General features: G+C 40.8%; 1 protein-coding gene across 4 annotated transcripts in view; it reads right to left on the reverse strand.

Moving 5' to 3' along the window:
• Positions 1–20638, reverse strand: part of AFF2 (ALF transcription elongation factor 2) — a 462610-nt gene that overhangs the window by 279050 nt on the left and 162922 nt on the right. For all 4 annotated transcript variants that reach the window (XM_082716439.1, XM_082716438.1, XM_082716436.1 and 1 more), the window contains exon 3: positions 13866–14726. In XM_082716439.1, the coding sequence (XP_082572565.1) occupies positions 13866–14726 (861 nt within the window). The remainder of the gene's footprint in view (positions 1–13865; positions 14727–20638) is intronic.

Genomic DNA, 20638 nt, shown 5'->3' on the forward strand with positions numbered 1-20638 from the left:
TTAGAAACATTGATTTTCTTTGAAACCAGTATGCTTATTCAGAATTATAGGGTTTATTAAGCTTAAAAAGTACTTTCTAATTAACTTATATAGTTGAGAAAATAATTGCTTTCATATTTATATTTGAAATCAAGAGCCACATAAATGGCACTAAGAGGCTTCAAATAAACTAAAGTAAGTGCCTCCTTGCCTGGGGAATGGAGAGTTCAAAGCTTATAATTCAGAAAGCTACAACCTTGCGATTTTACATACCTGGAAAGGGAGGGGAACAGGGATGATGATAGAGACTTTTTCTAAGGAGAACCAAACAGCATAAGAAAAAGCAGCATGGGCTGATCTAAATGAAGGGTATTTAGATCAGCAAGGTACACAGGTAGGGGCACTTCAATTTGGCGTGACTAAGGTCTCAGCTGTCCTGGATGTTACTCAACCAACTGAGGAAATGAAGCCATATATCTGGGATGTCATTCTGTCAGTGGCCTCCCAGTTTCCAAGATTTTTTTTCTAAATACTACATAAATGAATAATTAAAGAGGCAATTGAAAATAAATATTGAGAGTTTTCCTAAACCATGTTCTCAAGGCATTTTTATCCCATTTAAATTTTAAAGGTAATTATATTGCCTACTGCCAAGAAAGTTAACACTAATTATTGGAATAAATAATGCTGTACAGATTAAATAGGACTGCAAAGACAAAAATGCCTAATGGCATATTCAAAACAGGACTCACAACACTGTTATTTCTAGCTCTAAGTACTATATCCTCTTGATTTATGAAGACGCAATTTTTAAGCTTCTGTTAGTGAAATCTTTTTTTCCCCATGCCACTTTGACTTTACTATCAGATTGCCACTAAAAAAATTATAGTAATCTTTTCTCAGCAGTGACGAAGTATAATTTTTGCTTATTTTATTATATGGCTTTTATGTGTTATATTGTTATATAACAATTTGAAAAGAAATATATTTATGTCTATCTATAGAAATCACATAATAAATTATGTTGCAATTAAAATCCACAAACTAAGTGTAACATTTCATTGGTAATTTCTTCCCAACTCATTATACATTTTGCTGTCTCAAAGCTTTAATAAAGAACACATGGACATTTTGAATAGGATTAGGACTAACTCTATTTAAGGGCTAAACAGTGCTGAAGCAAATGGAGAGTATTTGTTTGGTTTTGGTTTTGGTTTTGGTTTTTTGTGTGCGCGCGCGCGTGTGTGTGTGTGTGTGTGTGTGTGTGTGTGTAGAAGGCATTGGCCTTCAATCTTTCAAACTTCCCAAACTCTACAGGCAAATTCCAAGAAGATTCAATAACACACTGTAACTGCAATTTCCTTTCTTTTCCTCCCAGAAGGTAAAAAGAACATATTTATGTGGTAGGGATGCTTTTTCCTTCATAAGTCAAAATAAGGAAACTAGATGTTATTTTTTTCACATAGTAATATATTTGCTGCAACACCCTATGAAGGAACTTTAATCTGTATCTTTGAATAGTGGAGACTAGCCAAGTTCCATGTTGCACGTGATTATTTTTGGTGCAATTACTCTTCGATGAAGGTTTCACTTATGGCTTACAAGGACTTGCCTATTCTTGAGCAAGGAACTTGAAGCCTAATAGCAGACTGATGCATCTTTTTGAAACCAGTGGAACTGGTTGGCTTTGCAGAGTTCTTCCATCATGAAGGTTCTCTAATTCTAGAAACCATACCATTGCTCTTTAGGCTACTGACGACTTTTTCCTTTAACTTAATGTCCAGAGCTATGAGTCTAGAGTTCAAGGCTCAGCCCTGTAACTGGATACAGTGAGGCCTTTGATGAGAACTTTTCCCACCTGGCTTCTATGTTTGCCACTGCCAAAAAATGAGGCTCTCAGCTCCTGAAGTCTGAGTATAGCAGAATTTTCAAATAAGGAAATAAGTAGGAGTTACAGAGAGAAGGTAAAACAGTTGAGGACAGAAGAAGAGTAGATAAGTAAAATATAGTAAATACATTATGATCTTTTCCTATATTTGAAAAACACATTTTAATCCTGGTAACCATGGAGCACAAACATGTTGTAAACTCAATTCTGCTCCTTTCTCCTGCTTCCACCAGAAATTCATGACCTTAACTGAAAAGGCAATGACCATGTCCACCAAATAAAGGTAAGGAAGCAAAGCTTAACAGTTTCTAAGGTAACAATTTATCTAAATAGCCAGTTGCAATAACCGTACTCCAGCTTCACCAAAGTCAAAGGATGCAATTTCTTCCAGAAGATTTTATCATGGCTGGGAGGAGGATAGTGTTGAGTGGAAAGTTACACCAACACTCCATGGTAAGCACATTCCCTGTGGAGACAGCGTGAGTCTAAAGGGAAAAAAATCAGGAAGGATCATAGCAGAGCCCACAGTAATCATTATAAGAGAAATTCAATGAAATGTGTTCGTTTAATTTTCAAAAATTATAGCATACAAAACAATGTGGTATTTCATATACTCCGTGACTTACAGAAAATTGTCACTTTCAATTCTGTGATTTCTATGAAAGTATTCAGCATAGTTTCCCATGTTCCCTGAAGTACTAGCATTTTTCTGAGATAAGATATTAATTTTTAAGTGAAGAACCAAAAAAGTCATTTATAGGAAATAAATCCTTCATCAAAGCATGAGAAAATAATCATGATTTTTTGTACAAAGACTTGCACAAAAAGCACTGGGCAAACATTAATCAAATATCATGACATTCAAAGCCTATAATATCATGACAACATAACAATAAAAGAGATAGAAGAAACTTACTTGCTTTGTGAGGATTTGGGTATCAAAGTAAAGAATCTTGGGTAATGGTGTCCCTAACCACTGACTGCCCAAGCTAGAAACCTCAAAGTCATTTTAGAACCTCTCTGCCAGCTTTCTCTCAATGATCCCTGAATCTCATCAAATCAACCTTAAAAATCAACAAAACGGCCCTAATTCAAATTTATGGCATTTCTGGCCTGGAACATTTTAATAGTTTGCTCAGTGCTCATTTCTGCCTAAAATCTCACCAGCCCTATCATGCCTGCTACTTCCTTCCTGCAATCCTGGCCAATCCTTCCTCTGGCATGACTTATCTAAAACACCATCTGCAATGCTTAGAGCATTAAAAGGCTCTTCAAAACCTAGGGCTGACACTAAGACCCCAATCCTCCCAACCAATCTTCTACCCAAACTCCCCAAACAGAGTGGATTATTTGGCCTCTCAGGAATCGCCAGTCCCATTTACAGCCTGATGTAGGCTGACATTGTAGGAAATGTTCTTACCACCACTTCACCAAGACAACTTCCAATCATGCTTCAAGAGCCAGCACACCAGTTTCAACCTTCTTGAAGAGGCTTTCCTGAGTACTTCAGACAGTCTTAACCATTCTCTCCACTCCCAAAGAATACTCAACAAGCATCTATTATATTTCACTGTGATTTTTCTGTTTTTGTGTCCACATCCCCCTGACTTAAACTACTTAAGATCAGGCAACATGTCCTCACCATCTCGGCCTTCAAGGTCCTGGCATAGCGCCCAGCACACAATGGGTACTCAATAAAAGTCTGTCGAATCATTGAATGAATAAAACAAACATAAAATAAAATATCTTATAGATAATCTAACAGACCTTTCCAATGATGTAGATGACAATATTTTCAGATTTAACATATCACAGTTCATAATATCAGACTCAATGTGAACAACTCAAAATATTACACTTTTTTTTAAATGTCCTTCTTGAGCCAAATGTGCTCACATATCCAACAAGACCATTTCCTTTGAGATTTATAATAGGTGGATTGTGGATTCAAATTGAATTCTCTAACATGGATCCTCTTTACCCATTAATCTTGCCTGGGAGGATGTTAGATTTATTCATCATCCCGAAGATCTGAAGATCACATTTGTTCAAGCAAATCAAGCAGAGCTGCAGAGAGACTCTGTGTGGGTATGCTCGGTGAGACCCTAGTCAGCATAAGCATCCTGGTCTGCATCTCCAGTGAGTCCCTGGGAGGGCATTTCTGGGTATCCCAGAGGAAGCCAGCTTCACTGGTAAGTTTGCCTGAAGATCTGGATGAATTAGATGCTGACAGGAAAGGGAGGTCCAACAGCAGGTTTGCTCTAAAGCCAGCACCATTTCCTTAAAAACAGCTTCAGGAGTCATTGTTCACCTGTGTAGTCTATGTGAATGGTGACTCCCGAGACTGTACAAGATGGCAGCTGCCTTGGCCACCCCCGACCTCATTAATAAAATTATGACACAGATGTAACAATTCTTCTATGGTACATACTTCAAGCAGAGAGCTATCGTGGCATCCCTCCATCACAGGAGCATGGCCCTTGAAACTCCACCAACTTCTAAGGCTTTATTTCAGTTCGTTTGATCTGGCTAAGATCTCTCTCCCTTCTTTCCATCAACCCACATATATTAATGTTTTGAAGCCTTAGCTCAATTTCATTTCATCTTTAAAGCCTGGAGGAGACAGATCCTTTCTCCTAGCAGCTCTTCAGAGCCTAGATACTACCCTAGAAGTCCACTGGCTTCTCAGGCCTCCCAGGGAGATACGTGTACAAATGCCCCACCCCCACATATCAGCCCCAAAGAGCCCATGCAGACTGCCACAGAACATTGGTCCTTTTGTCCCATTGAAGACAAAGTCTCAGACTGTGCAGGATGACTTGCTTTTCCTGGGATCTAAAACAAAATAAAACAAAACAAAAACAAAAAAACAACCCTATAACCTCACACCCAAGTCAAATCCATACTTCAGTGCCCCAGGAACACAGGCACTCCCATTCTAAGACAGCAAAAGACAAATCATCATTACCTCATGAGTTACCAAGGAAAAAGAACCCTCCTGAATGCTGATGGGATTTGTAGTGTGAAAGGTATTTCTGATTCTGCATGCAGAGCCTTCTTATCCACCTGTATAAGACCTAATGAAGCCTCTACTCCAGGGGCCAGCTCTACCTTGACTACTGACATCTCTCCTGTCTCTAGGATCCTGCCCTCTACCTGCTGAAGGGCCGACCTTTCTCCCTTCTCTGCTCAAAGCCATCTTCCTGTTGATGACACACAAAGGATACCAAATGTATCTTACTTTCTGAGGCTTTGTCTAGATCTGGTCCAGGGGTCAGCATACTACATTCTCTAAGTTGGATCCAGCCCACTGCTTGGTTTTGTATGGGTCATAAGCTAATGTATGGCTCATATGTTCCAAGATGGTTGAAAGAAATCAAAAGAACATCTCACGACCCATGGGAATACATGGTATTGGAGTTTTGGTATTCAAATGTAAGTTTACTGGCACACAACCATGCCCATTCATTCAGGTACCATCTCTGGCTGTTCTCATATGACAGTGGCAGAGTGGAGTACCTGCCACTGGCTGGATGGCCCACACAATGGAAAATATTTATTTCACAGAATAAGCCTGGCCACCTAAGCTCTCCTTCATAATTGAGTCCATTGCATCGACAAATTCTTTCTTCTCTATTACTTAATCAGAAAAAAATACACCTTTATTCTTACTATTCTAAAATATTTTTTAAAAATCACTTTTCCACAGTTGTACTTTAATCATTTATCCACAAAAACGATCTCGCTAATAGGCACAGTCAAGGTGAAGAGCTTAGAGAACTAGGCTCCGAACCTGAAGTGGTTTCTGAGATGGGGTAGTTCTCAGCTTCCACTGTACCAGCTTGGGTTTTTCACAATGAACACTGCCTGGCCTCCCTCTATTCCTGGTCCGGGAAGGGAAGGAATGACCCCTCTCATAGTGGGTTGCGTAGTGGCCTCCAAAACTCATGTCTACCCAGAACCTCGGAGTGTGGCTGTTTGGAAATCTGGTCTTTGCAGACATGAAATTGTCTTGGATATTGAGTGGGCCCTAAATCTGATGACCCATGTCCTTATAAGAAGAGGAAAAGAGGAGAGGACACAGAGAGACCTACAAAGGAGAAGATGGGTGATTGGAAAGACAGTGATGGTAGTGATGCTGCTATAAGCCAAGGGTCACCTGGAAGCTAGAAGAGGCAAGGAAAGATTTGCCTGTAGAGCAAGTGGAGGCGGTTCAGCCCTGCCTTCACCTTTGTGGATCTCTAGCCTCCACAACCATGAGAGAACATACTTCTGTTATTTTAAGCCATCCAGTTTATGATACTTTGTTAGGGCATCTACAGAAAGCTAATATATCATCCATTTCCAGAGTCTTATACATTTTTCAAAGACCTTTCAGAGCTATGTAGCTCGCTTAAGCTCACAGTGACTTTCTGCGCAGGCATCCATGGCTGACCTGCATTCTTAGGCAGACATCCAGGGAGACTCACCCTCTTAGTACCTACAAATACAAGCCAGGGATCCTGTCTGTCCTTTGTTAACTACTCTTGCAATTTGATGATCTGTAAACTTTTTCCATCAGTCTACTTGGTGCGGGTGGGGGAGGGTAGTCAAACACTTGAGAGAAGTCTTACTGTACCTTCTACAGCAATCATGTTCATGCCTGCTTTTTACTGACCTCTCATTCACATGTCAGGTTTAGTTCCACAGTGGTTGAGTTTCAGTCCCAGAAATCCAAATTTGAGCTATGCTGTCTGAGTGCTCTGCTAAAGTCATCTTACCAGCTAGGCAAAAGCTCAGAAAATTTATGAACCAAGAAAAGATCCTCTAACAAGTTGTGTCATATGTTACTCATTTAGGAATATTGCAAAAACACTACTTCTCACCATATTTGCAAATGAAAAACACATGACTATAACCTGTAATACCACAAGAAAAATTGCTCTTTTGGTATGCTTGGCCTCAGACTTTTGAAATACGAATCCAGCAAGAGAATTTCAGCTTAAGCTAGATTCAGCTCGTTATTCTCTTGCCCCTTACATGCCAGCAGAGAAGCTACTTTGAGAAAATTAAGCCATACATATACAGTAGCATCCTGGGCACCAAATGCCATCAAGGAAATGGCACCGAAGACCTGGCTTCTAGTCTCTGGAGAGTCCCTTGCTCGCTGTGTGACTTTATACAAAAAACTCTAAGTCTCTCTCAGACTACACTTCTGCTCTATGAAAAGGGAATAATGATAATCCTGGACTCTGATAGAATAGTATCCAAATAAGATGGCTACAGGGAGGGGAGAAGGAGAAGATGTTGGTCAAGCAGTACAAAGTTCCAGTTACACAAGATAACTAGAGATCTATGGTACAGCATGGTGACTATGGGTAGCAATACTGTATTGTATACTTGAAATTGGCAAAGAGAGTAAACCTTAAGTGTTCTCACCACACACTCCCAAAACAGCAGCTATATGAGGTGATGGATATGTTAATTTGTTTGATCATAGAAATGATTTCACAATTTTCATGTATATCAAAACATCTTGAATACCTCAAACATACAAAATTATTACTTGTCAATCATACCTCAATACAGGTGGGGGAAAATAAGATGATGTATGTGAAAGCATTTGTAAATTATAAAGTAGAAAAAGGAGAGGTTTTTATTATAGTCACTTATATTATGAACTCCATTTGGTAATCAAAGCATGGTACTTCTTAAAAAGATAGTTAATTAAAGATTATTTGTTTTCACATCAATTAAAAAAATACTAAAGAGACTTACAAGAGCCATAATGAGTTTATAACTCCTCTCTAAAGCCCTTTGCATTCACTATTTGGGTTGAATCAATATGGTTATCTACTTGCCAATTTTTCTTATTCTTTAACACAGAATGTGAGCAGCCTGTTTTTATGACTGGCTCAGAATGTACTAAGCTAATCGATATATCCAGTGATAACAGGATGATTTGGAACACACGTAACAAAAGCTTATCACTTTACTGCGTGCTGAATCTGTCAAAATATTTTCTGAGAATTAATGTGAAAATAGAAGTTCTCCATCTTCCATGATGTGAGTGGGTAGCAACAAAGGGATTAGCAGGCTATTTCCTGAGTTCACAGCTTGGTGTTTTCCAGTGAAGTATAGCAGATAACTGTTTATCTTTTTTTTCTTTTTTTAAATGAGTTGAATCTGGGCCGAACTAGTATCCAATCCCCAAAGAGGATCCAATTCTAGTTTCCCCTTAGTTACCTAGTCTTAAAATCTCCCCAGCTGTTCTGACGGATGACAGTAAGGGGATGGTGCCGGCAGAGATCACATCCCTCCACGCTGTCCCCAGATTCCTGGTAGGGTCTGGATGACAAGGGGATGGCTGCAGTCACTTCACAAACAAGGCAGGTTTGGGCCCATCACAAAGGATTAGCTCACCCTCAGGGATGGACCGCTGGAAGAAACCACATTTGTGAGCTAGTGTGAAGTCCCCACAAAACAAGAGCCAAAATCACTCTCAAGTTCACAGAGCAAGTAAAGGCCAGATTTGGAAACCACAGCTCAGTAGGACCTCATCTAAACCCTGTTTGCTACTATAGCACGTGCTTCTTCACATAAAATTGGCTTTCAGCTCTCTTCTAAAGATGCACCGAAATGATGAATACATAGTGATGTTTTAAAATGTGTGATTTATAAAAGAGGACTAAAATTTGTATGGTGTAGGAATTAAAGGGTTTTAGTTTTTCCTTGTGGAATAAAAATAAGTCAATCTTTTGGCTTCTTTCCAACCAAAAGAATGCTCAAAGTGACAAGGGATTTAAAATCACAGAACACCAAGAAATAGCAGATATTGTTCCAGAATGCTAAGGGCAAGAATCACTCACATACAGCCTTAGAAAAGAAAATACAGATGCTACAGAACAGAACTTGAGGAAATGAGAAGGAAAAAAAAACCCAAAACAAAACATAACTGGGGATCTTCAAGATCTTTCCTAAGCCCAAGCTGAGCTCTAGACCTCAATTGGCCTAGTGCTGATGAGCAAATGGAGGGCAAGGGACAGCGCGGAGTCGGGGCACCAAGGAAGGAAAACATGACTGAGAACCATAAAGAGCCTTGGGAAAGCATGGAGAGGAAAAGCTGATGTCTCCAGAGCAAGACACCCTTACTAATCATACAGCACCTCTGACCTCACCATCACAAACAACACAAGGCTCCATGACCTATCTGCATTCCTGGCTTCCCTTCTCAGAGGAAATATGTGCTAAGGTCAAGGCCTCTGGGGCACCCTGAAAGGGGGAGGCATTCCAGAGGTATATTCATTCATTTTGTGGTGAGAATAAGACCTGTCCTAGCTTCGGATTGGATACTAGTTCACTTCTGTAAGAATGAGCCAAAAAATTAAATAAACTCATGAGGTACATCAAGTGGAAAATGATCATCCCGGTTGCACACAGCAGCTGGTGATCCACCATTTTTTGAAGGAGCTGCCTGGGCATACTCAGCACACAAATGCTAAGTTCCCAGCATTTTCCGCAGTTCTCATGCAAGGGACTTGAGCTTCCTATCTACCTCATAATAAATAAAGCTAATTATACCCATGGTGTTCACTGCATAGGATACAAACCAAAACAGGCACAGTCACAAATGTGGGCCATAACTTTAGCTGGTTGACAAAGCCAGCCACTAAAATTAGCTAAAGCTAGATCCCATCATTCGTATCAGTTCCATTAAACTCTTCTTTTTTTTTTTTTTTTTAATTTATTTTTTATTTTCAGCATAACAGTATTCATTATTTTTCACCACACCCAGTGCTCCATGCAATTCGTGCCCTTTATAATACCCACCACCTAGTACCCCAACCTCCCACCCCCCACCCCTTCAAAACCCTCAGATTGTTTTTCAGAGTCCATAGTCTCTCATGGTTCACCTCCCCTTCCAATTTCCCCCAACTCCCTTCTCCTCTTGGTGATGCCCATTAAACTCTTCTAAGAGCCTCCTAATGTTGAGGCATTCAGAGCCTTGGAATAGCCTTAGGTCACAGCCAAGAGCAGCTTGTAAGGCAAATAATCCTTTATGGTGATAGCATTCTACACATTAGTACTGTACTAATGAAAGCTTATTGACCTAGGATGGAAATACTACCTGTCATCAATCCTTTCATTTCCATGCAATTATTTACTTCCCAAACCAGGCTACCGATGAATTGCACCCAAAAGCAAAGCTAGCCACACCAAAAGATTTTATCCTAATGAGAAACGTAAGCAAAAACATACATCACGAAATCACATATAAATCTGCATTTATTAGCAAATTCATTTCCTAATAAAATACCATCTGCAAGCTACCCCCAGTTTCCATTTGATGTATGTCAATCTTTTACTGTTCTCAGATGCAGTTCCCAGAAAATTCTCCTAAGTTCAACTGCAGAACATATCAGTCTTTTTTGGTGGGTTGGGAATGGGGAGTTGCCTCGAGTGTTAGTAAATTCTGTAAAACTAAGTCTTTAAACAAATTATTTTGTTCCAAAATCATGCTTCAATTGAAATGCTGACCTTCTGCAATAAAGTTGCTTAGACTCCTAGAATCTTTATCATTGATAGAGAAATCCTAAGAGCCAAGGGACTATTACAAGGATGGGCTGAAATTAAAATGTCCCCACTGTATACACGACCATAGACATACAAGCAAACGTACACACACACAGGCTCATTCCATTTCAGTAATAGTTTTTGTCCCTCAACTCACAAGTATATTCCTATCTGTTTATTTGTACATCGTAGAATGCTGTGTTTTCTGGTGTTCAAACCCCCACCTACCCCACTTTGCCCCTCTGCTCCCAAAAGCACTTCACTAATACATGGAACAGCCTCTTTCCCTAGATCCAGGATCAGAGTGGGGAATACTCACAGAGACCCTATGACTGCTCTCTGGACAAACCCTTTTAGCAGTAACTCCAAGGAATAATGCTACCACTCATCAATGATGGCTACTTTGACTGGAGACCCAGATCCCAATGCCTGAACCTCTTGACACCAAAGACTGGGGCTGAATTCTCAAGCTGAGTGCTTTTGAAAAGTGCATCCAGATTTGATCAGGTGAATTTCAGACTTGTCGGAGTTTCAGCCACATAAACTCTATTAGGTACAAAGCTCCATAATGTTCAACCCTGTCTATATTTATGCCCATGTTTGAATTTACACCCTTGTAAGCTCCCGGGCAGGCTGTTGGACCTCTTTTCTTTCGTCCTATCCTGAGTTTTCCCACTACTCTTGAAGCCAGTATGTCCTCCTGACCTTAGGGCCCTAAGCCTCTGTCTCACCCCTTTTCCAAATCCTTCCTTGAGACCTAGGTTTTAAAATAGGTATCTTCTCCACTGATCTCTCATCATTACTTTATTGGACCTGACCCATTTTTCATACAAGGCTCTACCAAAATCTATTTGTACCATCACCAAAGGCTGAGTGCACATAGCAGCTCCTCGGATCATCATCTCCAGAGCTGAAGACAGCTCAGACTCTCTTTGGAAATGCCCCTCTCATTGGTGTGCCAAAGCACTGAGGGAAAAAAAAAAGCATGAAGTCATTTCTGAGTCTGCGTCAGCCATGTTGTGAATGTACAAGAGATACAAGAGAGAGGATTATAATGGAGTGAATCTCACTGGGTCTGTGACCTGTCACTTGGCTAACGAGGTACGGACACAAGCTGATGGACCTCTTGATGTGCCAGAGCCATTCCCAGACCAGCTCTGAGTGATGGCACTGCCGTAGATAGCAGGGCAAGCAAAGGGACAAGAAGCCTCTCATTATACTCCTCTCTTGAGGCAGGCTTCTGTTTGGATTTTAAGCATTATGATCCCATATGAAGTCATCCCCTAGAAATTAGGATGAGGATTTCCAAACAACTGTGTAGTAGCAGAGCAGAGTAAGACATAGGCAGACAGGATAGCATTCAAGAGATAAAACTGATGATGGATTTGCTAGTATTTGCTTCCCTTGGTTCGTGTTAGTTGATTAATGCCATGGCTTAGAAAATGTACTTGAGTAACCATTTCTGAAATTAATTCATTCAACAAACATTTATTAAGTATCTACTATGTGCCAGGCATTTGCTAGGCGCTCGGGATACAGAGAGGAAGGAGACGACCCTTGCTCTCCAGGAGTTCACAGTCTAATAGAGGAGATAGACACATGAAATGAGTGACTACAGAACATGAAATAAAGTGTTAGTCAAAGTGTACGTAAAGTGTTAGAGGAGCCCAGAGGAAGCAGGCTACAGTAAGCCTGTGGAGTCAAGGAAGCTTTCACAGAGAAAGAACAATCAAGCAGATTTGAAGAAGGAACAGGATTTCAGCAGAAGACAAGGGAGGGTAGGGAAAGACATTCTAGGCTGAGAGAACGGCAGGCACAAAAGCAAGGAAGTGTGATGACGCATGATGTGACAGGGAACCACAGGTAGCTCCACGATGCTGAGACTTTGCATGTAAAGACATGGTAAAATGGGAAGTCAGAGAAGGAGCGTGGAATCAGAGTGAAGAGCTTTGTATGCGGAACTAAGAAATCTGGACCTTGTCCTGGAAGCAATGAGAAGGCACAAAGGAATCGAAAGCAGGGAGTGACATGGCTGGATGTGCCCATCAAGTCAGCCCAGATGGAGGATGGTTTGGAAGAGAGGTGAGACCAGAGGGAAGGAGAGCAGCGAGGAGGGGCAGTCACAGGGGCCCATGGGGACTCTGAAGGCAGGGAGGGTAAAGAGGTGACAGGCTGGAGAGATACTTAGGAGGAAGCTTGATAAGACTTGATGAATGATGATACAAGAAGCAAAACCGCCTCAGGGTTGAAACAATATGGAAAGCATGCATTCCAAAAATATAATCCACAGCCCCACTCCTCCTTCCCACTTCACGGTCCCATTGTCCTCTGCAATCACCGCGTGTGCTGAATACGAGTAATGAATAACGGCGCAAGAGCCAGAGGTGCACATGGTCAGACTTCTCTAATTCAGACCCCACTAACTTGGAATCTGCAACTATTCACATCGACTGTCTGGGCCTCCTATTGAGCAAAAGTTTCAACCTACTTTCTTCCTCTACATCTTTTCAAGCCTTCAGGCACCAGTAACAGGAATCCAATCTAAAAGAAGTAGCTTCTTCCAATCAAGTGCTGGAGGTACTGTAGGCAGCCGCTTACATGGTGGCATCTGAGGGGCACCCAGTACATGTCCCCCACCCAGCAGCCACAAGGTCTGGGATCCAATCATTAGTCATTCATTCCTTTGGGAGAGGCTTGGGTCCCTCCAACTTCTCTTTTATAAGGCAATGATTCCAGAGATGGGTAGGACATTTAGTCATTCTAAACCCAGGGGGATTGTGGTTGAGCACAATGCCTTTGGCTTTGACAGAAGGGATCAAGGTAGTGTAAGAGGGCTATGGAGGTACATGTGGAAGACAGTGGTGCAGAAGGGAAGACTGAGGGACATGGAAGATAACGTTAGGTTCTTGCCAAGGAATGGCCCCATAAGCACTCAAGAAACCAAGATTCTTAAAGAATGCCTTCCACTTCTGATGCCAGCAAATCACACTTTTACATTCTTGTACCTTAAGGAGCTTCTGTGTTTTATGCTTATGAAATGCTATTTGCTAGTGAAGGCCTATGGTGACTCCCAATCTTTTCGTGGACCTCACACTGCTTACGACCGATTACAATATCCAGTGTTATTAATTTGTACATATAACTACAAGTGCGCTCTCTGAAACTCTTTTGTAAGTGCAACTTTTCACTCACTCAGACTGACCTTGTCTTTGGCCATTCCACATTATGGAGATTTAACTGTATTTGCAGAATGGTAATCACTCAAGTCACAAGCGACAGAAGATTGGGACACAGACTGACCTTGAAGAGTCTCATTTCTGGCTCAAGAAGGTAAATAAGAGCTGCTTGTCAATACTTGACCATAGAAGTTAGAGCAGTGAACTAAAAAAAAAGGCGGGGGGTGGAGAAAGAAACAAACAGAAACAAAACTTTAAAAATTACTTACTTCACTTGTTTGGAGAATCGTGAACTTTGGCAGTTTAGGCTTTGAACTGGCTGCACTGGGTTTTCCGTCCAAGAGTGATCCAAATGACAGATTCCCAAAGCTGTTCTCAAATTCAATGGAAGGTTTCAGTGTTGGAGGGACGTCTGGTGCCTGATCCTGGCCATCCATGGGTCTGACATATGCAGTTGGCTTTTGCTGCCCCATGTTTGTTTTGCAGTAAAGCCCTGGTGGAAAGTTCTGAACTGAAAGGCCACTGCTGGGAGCTAACAAAGAGGAGGCAACTAGGGGAGACCCAGGAGCTTGCACTGTAAATTCAGATTCTTCTGATGAGATGGACTGAAAGATTTCTTTGAACGTATCCCCTGCACTGGACTTGAGACTACTGTCTTCCTTTGCAGACACGTTTGACTCTTCAGTGGCTCCAACCTGGGGTTGTTCAGCTGGGTAGACAAAGAAGTCTTCCAGTCGGGCTAGGGGTTGGTCCTGTGTAGACGGCGGCAGCTTGTTTGGCTGACCACTGGCCTGGTTGGCTGGGACAATGTTAGCGTTATGACTATCACGTGACCAGTCAGCTTTTGATTTCCTGTTGCTGTGTATGAGAGTGGAATTCAGTATCACGACGGAAGGTGGAGGCATTGGTGCTGAGGGATGAGTGCTATCCTGGTGAGGTGGGAGCATTCGATTCTTTTGTTCTGGGAAAAAGCTCGGTTCATTTTTGTTGATGGGAGTCTGGGGCACAGAATTCTTTGGGATCCCCACTAGATGATTCTGATTAGAATGGTTAGTTAGCAAATCCTTCATTTCATCATAGTTTCCCAGCGTGTTCTGGACTCGGTTGGCAAGTGCATCCCCTTTGTTTGTCTAAAATAACAAAAAGATGGGGGTGGGAGGAGAGAGAATGAATAGGTTTGTGTTTCCTAATGTTAATGTTTCAAACAGATGTCCTAAGTAGACTAGCATATAGGGTGCTTTAAAATTTTCATGCTGCTATATAATTTCATACTTTTCATGTGCTATGTAAGAAAAAAAAATCAGTAACACTATTGAAAGAGCCTCTTGGAATGAGCTGTGTGCTTAATGTCTGTATGCTCCCTGGCCTGTCTTTAAATATGTTCATTGGGAGAAAGTTTTAAATTACGTCACTTATAAATTTTATTAGCAATGTAACTTATTTTAGATCAGATAAGCTGAATGGTTACATTCCATATTGTGATGAACAACTTCAGCTTAGTGATCACCGGAATTATAATGGAATGTTCAACATATATTTGTTCTTGACATGTCGGCCCTTTGTGCCACATTATACCATGAAAAAGGCTTAGCCCATTGGATCAGGAAGTCAGTGAAATTGTGCGATCATGAATATATTGGTTTAGAAAAGCTCAACATCTAATTGAGCTAACATGACTAAAGCGAATCTAATTCCTTTTAATCAAAGGACTGTATAAATTACTAGTGTCTGCCCACATATTCTGGGGCAACTGTGTTTATGTATTGATGACTCATACTTGTTTACTTTGAAGTGGTGCAATTGTTCATCAGCACTGACTCAAGCTCTCCTGTGTTTTTTCAATGATTTAGAAAAATTTTTCAAGAATTTTAAGCTATTGCTTACGTAAATGAAAACAAAGCCAGATTTCCAAAGTGATGTTGGCAACTAAATCATTCTATGGACAATCAACAGACCCGGCTATATCATCCCCCATATGAAATACTAAGCTTGTTAAAAATGGCTGTGCTTGTTCTTCCAATAATTAAGTTGCTGCATGGGTTTCTGTAATACATAAAGCACAGCTTTCATAACTAGAAAATGGTAGATACCTATATACTTAGAAGAAATGACTTGGATGAAAGCTCAGCTGTTCATCTTTAAAAGTGACTTTTTATTATTGTACCCTGTACCTGCCAAAGGTGTTTTCAAAACAAGCTGTTGGATTCAGAAGGGCAAAGGACTTCTTTGTGCTTAGGCTGTACTACTCTAGCCCAAGATGTTGCAGTGAGACAAGGTTATTGGCTTCCATGGAGACATGTGGTAGCAGGACCACTGTATGGGTTAGACACCCACCCTATGTAGCCTCTAGGTCTCTGGGACCATAGGCATGCCCTCCATTCGCAGGAAGGGGTGACAACTTCCCCAATGACACCGCATCCACTGAAGATAGATGTTTAACTTCTCAGAACTCTTACATGCCCTTAACCCAGCCCAAGCTCCTGACATCGATGGGGAGTGTGCCTATCCAAGGCTGGGATCTCAGTCTAGACCTAGGCTGTCTGGCTGTGTGCTGTTCTCTGTATGTGAAGATGGAAGTGTGCATATGAATGAAGGGTGAAGTGCTGGAAATGGATGAAATCACCCAGAGAAAGAAAATACAGAATGAGAAGATCAAGCTCAGGAGGAACCCTGGGGAACATTAACCTTTAAGCGACCGAGAGAAGAAGAGGAGCCGACAAAGGATACCAAGAAGGAGCAACCAGAGAGGGAATCAAACTGGTGACCTTGGCCTTGTTGTTAACATGATATCCATGTATTGTAAGCAGTATCCAACTCATGGCATGTGTGAAATCATATAAGACATTTCCAAAGAAATAAGGGCTGTGAGGGAAATAGGATTCCAGAGATTACAAAAAAGTACACTCAATATTTGCTACGAGGGTCCTGTTGGGGGTGGAGAATTTGGAAATCCAATAAATGTCTGTTTCAGTTTTCTTATCCACAAGAACATCTGATATTGCATCACATGCAACCTTAGTGCTAAAGCAGTGATTAAACAATTAACATTCCATATAAACCTCAGCTGAATAATTGCTCCATTTTCAGAAGTACATTTGAAAGGCCTATTTAATAGATAGAAACAGGTAGAGATCACTTCTATTCCCTGAAAATCCCTAGGTTTGTCCATTTTAATGGCACAAATTACTCTTCAGCCAAGACCAGAATGCACTCTGGGTAGAGTGGTCTCCTTTGATAAATGGTGCATGACCAACAATTTGGGTAGCAGCCAAACCCAGTCTCCCTCCTATTCAGTCCCTTAATTCAAAACAAAGAGATTTTATAATGCTGAGGGCCCAGTAAGAATTTAATGCAAGCTCCAGGGGAACCTGGGTGGCTCAGTCATTAAGCGTCTGCCTTCAATTTGGGTCATAATCACAGGGTCCTGGGACAGAGCCCCACATTGGGCTCTCTGCTCAGGGAGGAGCCTCCTTCTCCCTCTTCCTCTGCCTGCTACTCTGCCTAATTGTGATCCCTCTCTCTCTGTCAAATAAAATATTTTATAAAAAAAGGATTTAGTGCAAGCTTTAAATACTTACAGAGTAGCTCTGGCCCCTCAAACAGTTTACCTCTTGGGTCACATGATGGCTTAACAAACACCAATACCTGGCTATCTTTAAGGATCTGACCCAGCAAAGCGGGAGACAACACCATGCTGTTTCTCATGTTAAATGCCTTTGTTTTACACTGACTCATTTAATGAATTTGGATGTTGCTTCCTTCCTTCACACAAAAAGAATTCTATAAGAACTTTTCTCTTTTTGCCTTAGCTAGCAGAAAGCTCCAAGTTCAACTGACTGAACTTTCTCTGGGAGTTTACTGGACTTCTATTGAAAGCTCATTGAACTTCCATTGAAACTAAGCTCTACAGCATCAGAACCTTGCCTTGAGATGTCAGAGAGACCAGGACAATACCTCAGATTCTTGAAAAGTAATTCACTCTCTCCAGGTCAACATAATCAAGACTCAAGAATCTTAAGACTCATTTGCTTGCAAGCAAGCTAGTCACATTCCTGTTCCTGTTCAACAGTAAATAAAAGGGATGTGCTTATCTTTTCTTCAATGGAGAGAACCTTGGTTAAGTTTGAATATCTCTTCATTTACTTCTACTGTTATAATGATCTGGCTTTCCAATGCATGCTGAGGTTTTTTTCCCCATCTCTAGGTTTTAAAATATGTTTAAAATTAGAACTTATAAACCAGCCAATGTGTAAAATTATGTCTACTTAAACAAAATTAGAAGAAAACTAAAGTTCTCTGAATAGATCTAGGAAATCAACCTCCCACCATGTAGGTTTACTATAGCAATGATTTCTTTTTCTGCATAAAACTATAAACTCTTAAAGGTCAGAGACCACCTTTCATTCACCTCAGTTCAGGACTGAGCACCAGGTCAGGCGCATATCAGGTACTCAAAAAATTGTTGCTGACACAAATTGAATCCAATTATAAGTCATATCCTACCTATATCAAAATAAAGGCTTTGCAATAGCTTGGAGTAAATAAACAAACAGAAAATCAAAAGTCAGGCTGACTTGGTTACTATGATTGAACATTAAATTGAACTTTGAACTTCCTGGTAGCTAAGGCAAAAAAGAAAAACTCACAGCTTACTGAATTCTGTTTGTCTGATGAAAGGAGGCATATCTTAATTTATTAAATAAGACAAATGGTTGCCAGATACTAAAATGTAAAAAAGAATTCTTCTCTTTGGTTCAGTTATAAGAACCTTTGAACATGGGGTAACTGGGTGGCACAGTCAGTTAAGCATCTGTCTCTTGATTTTGACTCAGGTCATGATCTCATGGGTCATGAGCTCAAGGCCTGTGTGGGGCTCCTCGCTCAGTGTGAAGTCTCCTTGAGATTGTCTCCCTCTCACTCTGTCCCTCCTTCTGCTCCTCCCCCTGCTCTCTCTCTCTCAAATAAATAAACCTTTTAAAAGAAACCTTTTAACAAGAAAACAAATTTTTTAGCACCAACTTCACAGAAGATGCAAAGATGTTCTTCATGTGGCTTATTCTTATGATGACTAAAAAAAGAGCACTGCATTAAAGTCTAACTCAGTGAAGGCATATCTCTATGTGGATTTGGGGGGCTAAACTAAGAGCTCCAGGTGTGGGGTTTTCCTGTGCACAGACGACACACGGCCAGAGCTGGGATACCTTGGAGGAATGAAAGGGTGTCAACTCCCTTAGACTAGCTTCCTCACAGAGCAACGGTCTCACAGGGACTTGTGATCAGAACTGCGAAGCAGACAGTTCAAGGTTGAGTTCACTGGCGACACTTTCTGAGTTTCTGATTGAAGGAAGATCCATATGCTTTGCAAAACAGACGTGCTGTGGCTACAAGTAGGAATTACCATGGCCATGCTTAAGACACATACTGGTAAATTCAACACAGTCACGAGAAGGGTTAGGCACAGAGGACACACAGACACATAGCCTCAAAAAGTCCACCATTTAACAATCTCCAAATAATAATTAGCAGGACAGTCCAGGTCACCTGATTCACCTCTCTGCCTTTCCACCACCAGTGCTGGGTAACTGTCAACCAGTTTTTTAAATTACTCTAGATGTAGATAGAAGAGCCACTGGATAAAAAACCCAGTGGGGCCTGAAATACATTTCTATGCCCCTACACAATGGGGATGACTATAGACCCCAGAGACTTGATTTGCACTGAATGTTCTTTTGCACTCTCTGGATTCTTAGTACTCCTATTAAGGAGCAAGGTATTCTTGGCAGTTTTGATTGGACATTATAAAAATGGCAAAAATGAAAGTTGGCCATTTCATTCAATTATAGGCTTCTTTCCTTTGGCCAGTTCTTTACTTCCCATTCTAGATGATTGGTTGATTCTTAAAGGTAACCTCTGCAGTTCTTATTTTCTAAATAATCACAATTTCTCCATCATCAAGGAAATTAATTTTCCAAGTATTTTCAGGCATAAATTATATGTCTGGTTTGTGGCCCATGACTAACAGCACTCCTTCATATTGAAGCTTTTTGCCTCTCATTATTCTAAGAAATGCAAAGTTGCCTCAGTTTGCTTCTAATGCTATCTACAAATCAGTAGTAGAGGTTCATTGAAAATTAATGTACTAGGAGGCAATTGTACCATAGTATTTCTTTTAATAAAAAGTAGCAAAATAATTTAAGTTTTGAGGCTCATTTCCCCCCTTTATTTCAGTTTGGCTCTTGTATATGATTTAGTAATTCCTTTTTTCCTAATTGTAATATTTTTATAGTTAATCTCTCTAAGCTGTAAGTTGCTATTTCTTTCTTTAATTATAATAACATTAACATGCTGAACTTGTATAGCACTTTGCAGATTTCAAAGCAAGGTCCCCGGTTCATTTGATTTGATCCTTACAACAACCACATGAGTCAGGAGAGCAGCTCTGATCTCAGTCTGGCTTCTACCTCCCAAATAAAAATGACCTTGGATAAGCCACTTAATCTCTCTGTGACTCACTTTCTTCATTCTCATAGAGTGGAAAGAGCTATACAATGTCAGTTGTGGTTGTTGCTTATTATTATTATCAGGGATTACTTCATATCAGGTATTATTCACTTCAGAGAGGAGGAGACTATAAGTCAGAGAAATAAACTTTCTTCACCAAAGTCACACAGGAGGTAGGTAAGCTTATCAGGTCTTCTCACCCCCTGTGGAAAGATCAGCAGCTTCCTGTTACAGGTAATGAACCACATAACTGGGTTCTAGATTCACTGCTGGCACAGATATAAGCTGTAGAGAAGCCACTTCTCCTCTCTGAGTCTCAGATTCCTCGTGGGCCACATGAGGAAAACGAGTACTCCAGATGTTGGAAGGACTAAACAGGCCCATATAAAGCCCTAGCATGTATCTGGCAGATAGCAGCCACTTGCTACACACCAGTTCCTCAGCCTTCCCAGTATTTCCACACTGGCTTAGACACGTCAAATAGCTTCAGGTTCTTCAAGCGCTTTTGAAGGCATCCTTCTCAACACCATAGCACAAAGTC

This window comes from Mustela nivalis (assembly GCF_964662115.1).
Source record: "Mustela nivalis genome assembly, chromosome: X".
Taxonomy (NCBI): Eukaryota; Metazoa; Chordata; class Mammalia; order Carnivora; family Mustelidae; genus Mustela; species Mustela nivalis.